This window comes from Pteronotus mesoamericanus, unplaced genomic scaffold (assembly GCF_021234165.1).
Source record: "Pteronotus mesoamericanus isolate MK-2021 breed Mesoamerican mustached bat unplaced genomic scaffold, CSHL_Meso_final contig_27, whole genome shotgun sequence".
Classification (NCBI taxonomy): Eukaryota; Metazoa; Chordata; class Mammalia; order Chiroptera; family Mormoopidae; genus Pteronotus; species Pteronotus mesoamericanus.
This window is the reverse complement of record NW_026555115.1, coordinates 859812-873617: the sequence shown is the minus strand read 5'-3', so window position 1 is coordinate 873617 and position 13806 is coordinate 859812. Positions and strand designations below refer to the sequence as shown.

The following is a 13806-nucleotide window of genomic DNA, read 5'->3' as shown; positions in this document are numbered from 1 at the left end:
TTTCTTTCTCTGAAATGAACTGCAATTTTTCATTATTTCTCTGAGGATTCAGGGAAAGATGTTTATGCCAAAGTTCAGTGGATAAGTTAGCAACATTATCTCAACTACCTGGAAAAATGCTGTGGTGTAGAACTTTCTAAGATGATGGAAATGTTCTATATATACACTGTCTAATACAACAGACGCCTACTGTATGTGGCTTTTCAACACTTGTTCCTACTTAGACAAAGGAACTTCATTTTAGTTTGACCTAATTTTCAATTTCAATAGTGCCAGCGGCTAGAGGCTACATTGGTGAGCAGCGTTGTTTAGAGGATACCTCAGTCTTTTCCCTTTTTCTCAATCAATTATTCCAGGCAGCTGGGGGTTATTCTCTTTAATTAATGGTACATTGCCCCTGTGAAACCTCATATACCCTTTGCAAGCTGAGCCTCTGGATGCTCTGAGCAAAACTTGTTGGAGCAAATATGCACATTGATAGGATTTTAAAACATAGAAAACAGCAAAGATCAGCCATCCAACCCCCTTTGCTAATTCATGTGTTTTCCTGCAGATGGATATATTCTTGAGAACTTAGTCAGGATCAGCTGATAGTTTGACTTTCTATGACTTTGTGACTTTGCATGCTATAAAGGCAAGTAAAGAAAGAATTCGGTGGAAGCATTTAGACGAAGAAATCCTGTAAAACACTGAGCAGATCATAGAAAGTACTGTGCTATGAGGAGGAATGGGGGCAGGGGGAGAGAGAGGAGAAAAACAAACCCCAGGAATTACACAAACTTTTCCTTTCTTATTATGGAATAAAAAATTACTAATTCTAGTCCTCCAAGTATTCAATTATTTCCTGACTTCATTCCATGATTTTGCTTAGTTTACTAGCAGACACCTTTTGATTGTCTCTTTTGCTATTTATTATTTGTTGAGGCATATTTCTATAATCTAAATGCAGCTTTAAAAAGGCAGAAATTTTGGAGATGTTCAATTTTAATGACATCCCTTGAGCAGGGAAAGAATAAAGGTCCTGATATAATATGCCTTGTCCACGGAGATATTCATAATTTTTTAACTTAAGTAACTTCTTGTCAATAGCATTTCAGTGGCAAAGACTGTTTTCCACAAAACCACATACCTGCAGAAGCAGATCAGAAGTTGGTCTGAGCCGCTGTTGGAATAGAATACTTAACGTTCGATTCTGTTGTTCCAAATCAAACACTCTTGTTTTCAACTTTACGCACTCCTCCCTTAGATCCTACAACAAACACAGTGAAAGAAAAAAATCTATAACTTAAAGATACCTTAGCATATTATAAACGTATTTTATCTGGTATTTCAGACATATAAGTAAAAAAATAATATTTCTGTTCTTCAGAGCCCCCAGAAATAAATCACACACATTGTTTTCTTCCACAGCTCATTGTCTCACAAAATTATTGTGTGCAGGAAAGACCTTTCTTTCTTTCTTTCTTTTTTTTTCCCCTCAAGCACGTTGAAATCAGAAATGCATTAATCTAGCCTGCTATTTTTGAAGATGGTAAATCTTAGTGATATAAAGTCAATTTAAGTTTCTACCTATATATTTTGCGTTTTCATTGTCTTCATAAAAGCAATCACAAAGCACAAACCACAAGGACAATAATATTTTTGCAGTGAATAGAGATTTGATGAACTAAAGAAACTATCAGTTTTGATGGAGCCTTTCCTTGTCATTTGCAGAAAGAGTTGAAATTCTCAGCACCATGGCTAATAGAGTCAGTGAGGCATTTAGCAGGAGTGAAGCCTTTAAAAGTGAAACTTGCTCAGCCTTCTGAACTACCGGATCTCTAAATCTTTTGGGGCATTTTGGTCTTCATACTGGAGCAGTACAGTAACTGTACCCTGTCATCCTTTGGGCACAGTTCTCCTGAATAGTCCAAACACCATAGAGACGTTCCCCAGCTTTCATGAGGGCAGCTGACACACAGAGCATTAGGATTCTCTGGAACCCCACCAAGGAATGGCCTTCCAAACTGGCTTGCAATAAAGATACTTACAGTATGTAAATATCTACACACCTTCTTTGATAGGGTTCAATAAAGACTAGAATAACTCCCCAATTTAATGTTCATCAAAAGCTGACTCCTTTCTATATTTTGAATTTTACCTTTTATCATTTCATGATTTTTAAAAAAAGGCTTCTGCTCTCACCAGGCAAAGAACATAGGCCTGCTTGTCATTCTCCAAAGCTCCCGCATTCCCACCGCCCTCGTTCCTCTGCCACAATCACTTTCCCATGTCATCCACCTCTTTCTTGGTTCAAGTCTGGCTCTCTGATTGACATCCAATTCTAATTTTATCTAGCTCCTCTCCGACACTTTTATCTGGTATCCCTCAAAGACTACTCTCTTTTCAGAACTCCAGTGAGCCCTCCATGCCTTTTATATGATATTTAGCTTATGCCACTTTGAATTCATTTTCTGTTTTATAGTCTAGACTTATCTTGCCCATTAGATGGCACATTCCTCAAAAAGCAAGCATAAGAAGATATGCACATAAACAACAGCACAAGCATATTATTTTTACACTCTTATTCTATCCTGTAGCACTGCATCACATATAATAGGACCTTAATAAACTTTAAGGTCTACGATTACTTTGTTAAAGGGAATGATGATGATGAATTCTATTCTCTAGTGATGGTATCATAAAGAGAGCTAAAGTTTCTCAACGCTTCTACTTTGTCCATCTAAGTATTCTGACACAGGGCAGCTACAGGCTTTACTTAATGCTCTGTAAGCAAGAGAGAGCACCAGCTAACAGTTCTGACCCCCAGGGCCTAGACAGGGGCCACAAACATGAGTGGGCCCATTCCATAAACTTGTGTCAATCTAAGCTCAAATCTGGAGAGAAACAGCTTCTGAGGCTCTGTCTGAGGAGTCACATCAGATCCACGCTTATTTGTTGTGTTTATAGGGAGTTAAGGGGGAGGAGACAAGGAAACAGGCCAAGGTGTGGCTCACTGCACAGCTTCCACTCTCTTCACCTTTTTAGTTAAATGGGTGAACCTAACACATGGAATGTTTTCAACGGATCGCCAAGTGGAGAAAAGAAATGTCACATTCAGAAGGAGGCTCCTGAGGCTCCTGGGTGCAAGATCTAGGAGGAGGGCAGTGGACATTAAGGGCAGCGTCGGGAGTGTGAGCGCACGTGCACAGGAGCACACACGCCGTTTGACAGAGGCCATTTTGGGTGCCTAGGGACGGTTCAAATGAAAAAGCTAAATTTATTTTCTTCGTTTAGAATTCAACCTCTGTCTGTGTCTCATTAGTGCTAATGTTTGTAATTAGCATGTATATAACACGTCCAGCTCCCAAACACTAATCGTTTTTACTACTGCTAATTAAGTAATTAATAAAACTTGACTTTGAGGTAAATAAATATTAATAGTACCAGTTGGGTGGGAAAAAAAACACTTATTCTCATTTGCAGGTGAAGATATGGGAACAGGAGCAAATGAGTGTGGATTCGCAAGGAGAAAAGAGACATGTAAGGAATACCACTAGCAATTTCCAGCAGCAAAACTGAGAATAACTTGAAAAGAGTTCTTCAGAAGAGTAAAAAATAAAAAGAAGGAAGAAAAAAAATCAATATACACTATAGAGAGTTTTATATAAGTGCCAATTTCAATGGCCATTACTAGAGGTGGTAAAAGTTCATTAGCAGGGACATAGCTTATTGACCTAGAGGACTGCCTGTCACCCTTGGCTCAACTAAACCAGCACAGGGCAGAGGGGAAGTGGAAGCTTTAGGAATGTGACACTGGTCTTACAATCAACTGACAGACAGACTTGAGCTGGACTGAAAAATCATAGACATAGAAGAATTGCTTGTGTTGTTCTTTTAAATATCCTTGTTCTCTTCCACCATGCTGTAGAGAGTAGCTGATGCCAATCAGCTTCACAGGAAACTATAACCAAAACCATGTATGTGTGCCCACGTGCACATATATAATCAGAACTGGACCACAGAGGTGGAAAGAGAGAAAGAGAAAGAACAATTTCTCTGACTACTACAGTGAGACCTGGGCAGAGTGGCAGCTGGCTGTCTTTGCTTCATCTGTGTCCACAGTGGGAGCTGACATTAAGGAGCGTATGACGTGTTGAAGGCTGGTACAAGAGCTACTGGGCTGACCCTATCAGTGACAGGGGCACGAGTGAGAGTATTCCTCCCAAGTAAAGCTCTAGAAATAAAATAACTCTCCTCTATTTAGATGCTATTGTCTGGTATTGTGGCTGACAGCGGGCGCTGGACTATCTGTCCTCTCCCACAGCCCTCCTTTTTCTATGACTCCTGGCATGTCGAGGGCCTCAAGTGGAGGCTCCCATTGAAAATATAGAGTTGTGTTTTCTGAAATGTAAAAAAAAAAAAAAAAAAAAGACATAATACATAATTTTATCAGTGGAAAATAATGCCAAACATTTGACTTAATTTCATCCCATGTAAGAAAGTATAATGGCCTTTGGGTTCAAGAAAATAGCTAGACCTGTTTTCCTAGCAATCGGTATGTCACTAGCATTTGGATACTGAGAATAAGGAACCACAGCTGAGTGTGAGGGCAAAAGTATACCGGGCAATGCCAGACACTGATCAAAAAGGGCTCTGTAAATCTTCATAATCTCAAATCCTAACTTCCCTGGACCATCCACACATTGGAAGTTTCACCTGCCCTGGATTCCCTGCTATTCAGTACTTGTGGAGTACAGTTACTTCATGCACTTAGAGCAAAACCATTACTTGAATCCCTGCCAAAGTAAATTAGAGAAAATGCTGATTGCTTAGAAGCAGGATATTTACTGACATCATTAGAACATTGTTGAAAACTATTTAAATCCAATTTTTCGTATAAAAAGGATACTACCATTGTGTAGATATTCCAGATGCAGTGTTTATCATGGTAATACATCAGATTGGGAGGTAAGGAGCCTGCACTCTGGGCCCACACGACCTTGAAGGAATAACTTATGCTGGTTGGGCCTCAGTTTCCTCATCTGTAGACTGAGCTCCTGCATAAAACCAGGCTTTTGGGAGGAGGACTGTCCCAGCAGCTTCATGAGGTAGCTTGTGAAATGTCACCTTAATCACTTCCTGAAACTTAATGGACACCACTCCCACCAGCCTCTCTCTTCTAAGTGGCTGTCATTGGTACATTCCTTTCTCTTTCAAGGATTCTAAGACTTCTGTAAGAGGAAAAGCCATTTCTGGAAAAGGCTGGCTGCATGGTAGACTAACCAAGGACCTCAACGTCAAATGCCATTAAAAGGCTAGGCAGGCCACTAAATGTGTGACGAAATCAGGCCAGCTCTCATCAGTGGGAAGTGTTGAGTTTTGTGGCAAACTGAATAGGATGAGCTTCATCCTAAAGACATTTGGATTAAAACAGTTTAAGCCTGGATGATGGCTAAACAGTTCATGTAATAAGTGTACACTGAACCCATTACTAGACTACTTGACAGTCTCAGGATTAAATGATCTCTAAAGTCCCTGGAAATTGTGAAATTCTATGGTCCAAATTAAGATTGATGTTAAGAAAGCCTGACTCCAAATTTATAGAGTCAGTTCTGACTCCATAGATGGCAAATCCTGAATGTTCTTGCTAGTCAGTTCTGGCAGTTTCCAGAAGTTCTAAGAAATGTATTGGCTACTTTGCTCTTTTGTTTTATTTCCTGCAATCATAACTAATGATTGGATTTCAATCAATCTGTTAATTTCCTAACATCTCCTCTGCTTGCTGAACTACAGTGGGACAAACAAAAAGTGATTGAAAGGGATCATTAGGCTGGATGGTGCAGAGGACAAGAGCATGGAATTTGAGTGCAGTTACTTTAGGTGAAAGGATAGGCTTTGCTACTTCTGACAAATAGAACCGTGGGCAAATTGTTTTCTTAGTCGTATCTCACAGGGCTGCAGTGAAAACAAAATGACTCAGTGCATTTAAAGTGCTGGACTGGGGGTATGACTCCTTGTAAGTGCACAGTAAATACAGTGGTGAGCAAAAGTAGGTTTACAGTTGTTGGTGTGGAAAACAATACAATATTATGAAACAGGAAAACACTGTGTTTCATGTATTCAACTATAAACCTATTTTTTGTCAAGCCCTGTATAAACAGACCCTCTTCCAGGAACCAGATCCTACACACACCATTGCTAGACAAGTGGACCCAGATGGTCTGAGCCCCCTTTCTACATGAGAAACATGTAGGAGTTAGAAGTTCTTTCAGTTTCGAGCTACAAAATTGTGTTCAGCTTCTCTCTGAATGGCTGTATTGCCAGACTCAATATAGAGGAGCATTATTCTATGTTGGAAGGAAAAAAACACCATATAACTATTTGGTCACCCTAAAGAACATGTAGCTAAGGCTGAGGTTGTTGATGTACAGAAAAATAGCTGCAGGGGAAAATGCTTTTGCTCCAAGTTTGGTGTTAATGGTAAACACACACACACACACACACACACACACACACACACACACACACGAACCTAGGAGAGTTACATTTTTAGTGAACGTCATCAACTTAATAAAGATAAAATGTATTTCAGACAAACATATGAGTTTAGCTTGATTACTAATTTTTCTTGCACTTGTCAACTTGAACCTGTGATTTGGAGTCATAAATGGATGTGAGCTGGGTTCAATATTGTCACTTTAGCATTATGGGTCTAAAGGAGGTCCAGGCTACTCTCTTAAGGGAATCCACAGAGTTTTAAGATAAATTGAATTAGCTGACTAGTGCAATATACGAACACTTAACAGAAACCGGTAAGTTCGTGGAAATAATTTTTTTTTATTATTCCTGTGAAAAGAAGTACATTCTGCTACTTTAGGATGCTTATCTGGGCCGATTCAGAGTATGCCATGAAAACTGATTTTTTGGTTGCTCAGAGAAGAGATGAAACCACAACAGATTTGCCTTTGTGTCTTAACAAATGATATATTCTAAAATTGAATAGTTATGTCTCTAATTTCACATCAATTATTATTCTTGCGACTTGGATAAATCACTTAAGCTTTCTGTTTTTACTCTATGCCTCTTTAAGAAGGACATTCTCTTCAGAATTAGTTTTTTCATCTGCATTTTGGAGACATTTTATTTCTAATATTGTGCTCTTAATTAAAGAAGTTTCAGTCATTGCTGCAGCAATTTTACGGTCCCTATACAAACTGGGAAGCACACGTGTCTGCAGAACATGATTCTTGCGGACTCCTGGAGGGCCCTGGCATCTCGTCCTGCCTGATCGTGCCCCTGAGGTCTGCTATCTCACAGTAACACGTCCTTCTGCGTCTCACTGTGTAACTATACTGAGGTGGATTTATCTGTTTACCAGTTCTTACTTGGTTTTGTGTAGCTATTTTTTGTGGCTGACCTGAAGAGTCCCATTTTCCTTTATATTGTACCAGACAGTTTTCTTGTCTCTTTCCTGAGGCACCATTTAAAAAGACAGGCATGAGACGCCTTTCAAAAGTTATGCGTATAGCTGCAACAGTGCTTCCCTCAGTCCTTAGATTTGCAATTAAATGAGCATAGAGTTTCCAGTAGGAGAGAAGCTGCTGAGAAATTAAAGCATTTGAAAAAGAAAAGGCATTCAAATATGTTGTGACAGAAAGTGTAAGTTGTTTTTCAACATCTCTTTTTGCCCTTCTTCCACAATACTATGTCAATACATTTTCAGTTGGGCACATACCCAGAATAAAGACTTTATTACCAGCTTCCTTATACGTGGCTCTGTGACTAAGGTCTGTTCAAGGAGATGTAAGTAGGGAGCTATGAAAGCTTTTGAAAAAGTCCCTTTTAAAAGACAGCTAGTGTGTTCCTTTTACTCATTTCATTTTCTTCAGCTTTTTTTTCCTTCCTGCTGGCTGGAATGTGGTTGTGATGACTGGAGCTAGAGCAGTCATAGTGGATCATGAAGTAACCTTGGAAATGGAGGTCATATCTCACCAAATAACAAGATAGAAACCGCAGATGGCAGGGACTCCATGGACTTTATGGAGCAATGTCACCATACCAGTCCTATACTATTTACCTGCAGATTTAGGTGTGAGAAATAAATTACATTTTTAGCTTACGTAAGCCACAATTATTTTGGATTTTTGTTACTCAAAATGGAAACTAATTCTAACTTTACATAAGCATACTCACATCTCATTACATTATATGATGTTAATATAAAACCTGAAGTGGTTAAAATCATTTACAGCAGGAAGCATGATATTTTGACAGAAGTAGTTGGGAAAGGCTAACAAAAATAGTATCATTATGCCTCTATAGTGCAAATTTAAAATAATATTTATTTAAGTAAATCCAGGAGAAGTGGTCAACCCCTTATAAAATTACTTTCAACTAAAAAACAAAATGTTGTAAGTTATTTTTGCTCTCATTAGCCACATCCTCCTTGAATAAGCCACATGATTTAAGATTACCTATTACAGAGGAAGTCTCCATCTCACAGAGAAATGATAAAATAAACAGAATGTGAAAGACCTGGAATTTAGCCTCTGAGAAACACTATGGAAAGAGATGGGAAAAGGACAATAAAATTCACCAGCTGAATGTGGACAATTACCTGTATTTACCAACTCTGATCCAGTCACATGATATTATATGGTCTGAAGTCAGAATAGGAAGACAACAAAGAAGCAGAAGTTTCACCCAAACTTGATTAAGGGATAATTGACAAACATAATTGTATGTATTTAAAATGTATAATGTGATGATTTGACATACATTACACTGTGGAATAATTACCAATATCAAGACAACACATCCATCACCTCACATAATTAAGCCTGTGTGTGTGTGTGGGTGGCGCGCGTGTGTGTGGTAAGAATAAGATCTACTGTCAGCAACTTTCAAGTATACAATAATACTGCCCTTTATTTTATATTCACCACCACTACAAGAACTGCTCTAAATGCTTCCTTTCACAGAAGGACCACAGCAGTTCTGGGAGGTAGGCATTGTTATCCCCATTTTACGGAAGAGTAGCTAAGGCCCGGAGAAATCAAATAACTTTCATAACCTCAAAGATCTCTTGCTAAAATTGTGGCTTCTGTTAACGCTGTCTATAATAAGCTATTCATTTTATAGGAATTGGAGGGATCTCCCAAGCTATTCAATGTTTACATTTACTAAGTAAAAATGATGGGTTTAGTACACATCTGGGCACATGGAAATCTCTTATCTTCAAAGGCTTTCTATTACTTTACCAAGAGTTTAAATTTTAGGTTTCTATTGGTCATTGATATTACTTCATACACCATCTAAAATACACACAATTTTAACCTAAATGAATAAATAGAAAAGTATTGCAGCTATCAATCACAATTTCCTAGTTTGACAATATGAGTTCCAAACTATTCACATAGGTACTTTGAAAACCATAAAGCCAGAAAGTGACCTACCTTTTGCGTGAGTAGAGCTTGAACAACTTGGTTGGCTACCTTTAAAAAATAAAGAAAAGAATTGTCATTATAATAATGACTTTACACATATGGACTCTAATTTACCAATAAGTTTCCCACAGCTTACTGTTGCTAATTAGCTCCTCATTTGCCTCTTTCCTCTATTTCTAAGAGGTCTGATTCTTTTCATAATAAGCGTATCCTTCTAGGTAATATTTTGTTTTTTACAAAGGTGACCTTGTTGCTAATTAAGACAGTTAATCTGAAAAGATCATCCATACCTTGACTTCAGCATTTCCATATTTGGAAAAATAATATCCATTCATATATAAATTACTCCAAGAAGGCTAAAAAATGATATAGTACAAAACACAATCTTAATTATCTGTACACAGTTTCCACACTTTGCTGATTTACATTGTCCTTTGCCTCTCCTTTCTATTCTTTTTCTGTGGGACTATTTCACTGCATAAAATTACTTGCAGTAGAAATAGGTTGAATGGTGGAGAATAGGGACAACTCATTTTTTCCTGTGTGTTCTACTTTCCTCCCCCGTGTCTCACTGATGCCTTTTATTTGACCGTGGTAGTTATTTATTCCAGCATCCATTTTCCCCTTCCTCTTAACTAACAAACCCTTATTTTTTGACTGGGCACATCAAACTACATTTCCCAGCTCCTATTGTAATTGTCTCTCTGTGACAAACTTCTGGCCAATAATTTATAAGAAGACCATTTTCTTGGGCTTATAGAAAATCTCTTAAGAAGAAGGGGCCTCACCCTTTTTCCTCCTTTTCCTGTCTGGGATATGAAAGTGATAGCTGGAGCTTTAGCAGCCACCCTGACAATGGAAGTCACATATTAAATATAGTTGGGTAGAAAAATAGAATAAGCCCAGTCTTGATAATGCATGGGGCTTACGACGACTGGCTTAGAAGTGGCCATGTGACACAATTCCAGCTCAGGGCCACATGTAAAACCAATGAAACGTCTCTGGTCCTGACATTTTCAAGGATTTGGCATTTTTCTAGATAACTACTCATAATTTCTATATCTGTATTTACTAAGATTTCTTTTTGACCTGCAGATTTCAAAAACAAAAAATCACTTACTAAATTTCACCATAACCTTGAAGCTTTGTACCCAATATGGCTACTATTGATAAAATTAAAGTGGACAGGTAAATTACGTGATATTTTTCAGTTAATACATAAACATTTAGTGTGATAACTGAAACTGACAGCATTAAAGATCAGTCAAAATATTTAAATATCCTAGATATTAGGTACTTCTGTTCATTCATTTCATCCTTCATTTCTTCAATATAAATTTATAGAGCATGTGCAACACTAGATAGCTAGATGTGCTCCTTGGTTTCAGAAAGAGCATAGCTGGTAGGAAGTTGGCAAGAACACAATTATAACATAATGTGATAAGCATGTAATCACCTTGATAATTCTCACATTCAACTAGAGGCAAAGTGATACACTTTAATCTTCTTTTTCTCTTGATAACAAATTTATTTTCGGTTATGCTAAACTATGTGTGCTTATATTCCTATCTAGGATAGTGGAACAGATTATAGTAAGAATGTTTTCACAGAGCTAGTTTTTAGACTCATTATTGACAAAATAGCACATCCTTAACAACAGCATGCTAACAGTAAGTCTCATGGAATATTAAAATATAGGCTATCATCAACTTGAGGTTAGGAGGCATTCCCACCACAAGCAGTAAATCACTAGAATCAAATTACCTATAATTGATTCATTGAGTCATATGCATGAGTGCATGAGAGGCATTTTTTTTCTGTCAGAATCCTTTCCAAATATGTATTTTTGACATTAAATAAAACAGAAAAGCCTTTCATTAAAAGTATAGTTTTGAAGAAAAAGTATTCTTAGTTTGCTTTTTTTTTCCCCCCCAGAACAAGTTAAAGAAGTATACCTAAGAGCTTTGATAGGTCAAAATAAACCACATTTTCCTTAACTGGTACTTTTTCTTTTTCCTTTATCCTTTTATTTATGTATGATCACAATGGTGATAAATGTTATGCAGCCCACATAAACGGACCAATAACATAATCTTGAAAGTCAGTTTTTAAACATTCATTCCAATTTGTAAGTAACTGAGAATTTAAAGTCAAACTATATATAATATCATCTATTTTATTCTTGCCAAATTAAAAAAGCATAGAAGAATTGAACTATTCTTGCAGCTTGGATGAGGAACAATGTACCAAAGTTAATTCATACTGTCAATAATTTAATTCTTTCGGATCTCAAACCTTGGATTTGATTTACATTCTCATAAAACTGCCCAATATCAATATTTTCTTTTCTTCCACTAAATTGGTCCTTCACTTAAACCAGTCTGTGGAACAGTGGTCACATAAAATAGCTCTCTGCATGATTTAGCAGGAGACATAAATGGATATCCTAACTGTAACAGCCCTCAGGGGTAAATACGTTGTCTTTGCAATCAAGTATGTGGCCCTACAGGCTTAATAGACTCTATCTCTGACACAGTTCCTTCTGGCATGTACTTTGGACAACTGTTTGCTCTACCTGAAAATTGAACAAAGATACACAAATGCATTATTTCTTTACCTACTGACATGGAGTTTTATTACCCAGAAGGACTCACAGGCTCTTTACCAAACAGCAGCCAGGCTGTACAAGTGCTTTCTTGGGAACTATCTATAAAAACAGTGCCTGAGTTTTGCTACTACTTTTAACTGCTAAGCTTCCATGATGCATCAACAGAACAGTTGTTTGAAGCGTGCAACCTCTAATAGGTCACACAATGATCCCTGAAATGAGCCCCTGTCCTCATCAGAAGATTATTCCTTTAATACTTGGGTTGCAAATAATCACACACTCAGGAAGCTCAGCTAATGAGAACAATTAACTTTCAGTGTCACCTGACAGCTTTCTTCTCCAAAGAAAGGAAAAATAGCAGCTGGCCTGGGCCAGAGGGAATTGAGACACACTGAGCAAAGCTGGCAGTCCTGAAGCCCCTGGCTTGTTTTACCATCTCCTAAGGCTCTCTGTGGAGACCCCCTAGCTTTGCTTTGCCCTAGGAGCCCAGCAGAGCAGTAGGTGAGCAGAGATGCCAAGGAGAGGCCCCAGGTACATGCCTTCTTTCCTCTCAGTAAGAATTTTCAGACAAGCCCACTCATCTAACACCTGGCTGGCAAACGCACAGGGCTTTGTTCTTCCCTCTCGGGCTCCCAGAGTTCATGATTCCTCCTAGCGTTCCCCTGAAAAGGGTGGGCAGGGGGAGGAGGAATCAAGGCTGTGGAGTTGTCATTCGTTTTATTGCAAAACAGCCCCAGAAGCTGAATGAGAAGTTCCATCTGGGAGTTTATTCAGAGAAGGAGCCAATTCTCACCACTTCCAGAAGACAGCCCAGGGCTGGGGGTTTGGGAGGAGACAGGAATTCAAAGTCCTTGTGATTTGACAGTTCTCTCCTCCAGGCCTGGTGGTCTCACTTTCATGCTTCCATGTGTTATTTTATCATGCAAAGCAAGGGCCAAGCCAGCAAGGTAATTTAACAATTGGTTGAAAAAGCAGACAAGTTCTGGAAAATGTGCTTTGGAGAAGATTTCTATGCTTTTTAGCTTGGCTTGTTATCCTCAGGAGCATTGGGCAGAATCACTAGGAAGCTTCTGGTTCAAATAGTGCCGGTGTTGATGTTGATTATACTGGTATGTACAGGATAGGACGGGCAAACTCTAAGGTGTGAAACATGCACGAGATGAAAGATATGACCAAAGAAACTGCCTCAGACAGTACCTGATATAAAGTAGTCACCCCATAAATGTTAAATCTACATTAAGTCACTCAAACTTCAGAGAATAAAATGCATTTTCACGTAAGCAGTTAAGAAAGAATGGTTTGAGAATAAGGGGTTTTATTTATAAAGAAATGAAGTGTGTGTGCATGTGTGTGATATGAATGTGTAAATATTAATCAGTAAGCACCTATATTATTTTTTTACCATGTAAAAATTATGTAAAATACTATGAGTAGGAGAAACTCATTTAAACATAGGTGTTATACTCTAGTGAAAACTAATTTGGAAATTAATTTGCAGCTGGTTCATTCATTTAGCTATTCAACAAATATGCATAAGTAACAAGTATGAGCCAAGAGTTGTGCTGGGTCTCAGAGAAATTACGGTGCCTGGAACACAGGTGCTGCCTCATGGTGGTTAGAGTATGGGGCAGGCACAAGAAGTACAATAGATCACCTGTTGTTGTCATGATCCTTTCATGAAATGAACACTTGACACATGTGAGAGCCATAAGCAGGATCATCTTCCATTTACATCTATCAAGACATTGATTTTAAAGATGACACAGTGCC

At 38.2% G+C, this 13806-nt stretch overlaps 1 protein-coding gene across 2 annotated transcripts in view; it reads right to left on the bottom strand.

Annotated features, from left to right (window-relative positions):
• NCKAP5 (NCK associated protein 5) overlaps window positions 1-13806 on the bottom strand; it is a 750489-nt gene that overhangs the window by 135779 nt on the left and 600904 nt on the right. For both annotated transcript variants that reach the window (XM_054574978.1, XM_054574979.1), the window contains exons 8-9: window positions 9438-9476; window positions 1130-1249 (exon numbers count right to left, since the gene is read on the bottom strand). In XM_054574978.1, the coding sequence (XP_054430953.1) occupies window positions 1130-1249; window positions 9438-9476 (159 nt within the window). The remainder of the gene's footprint in view (window positions 1-1129; window positions 1250-9437; window positions 9477-13806) is intronic.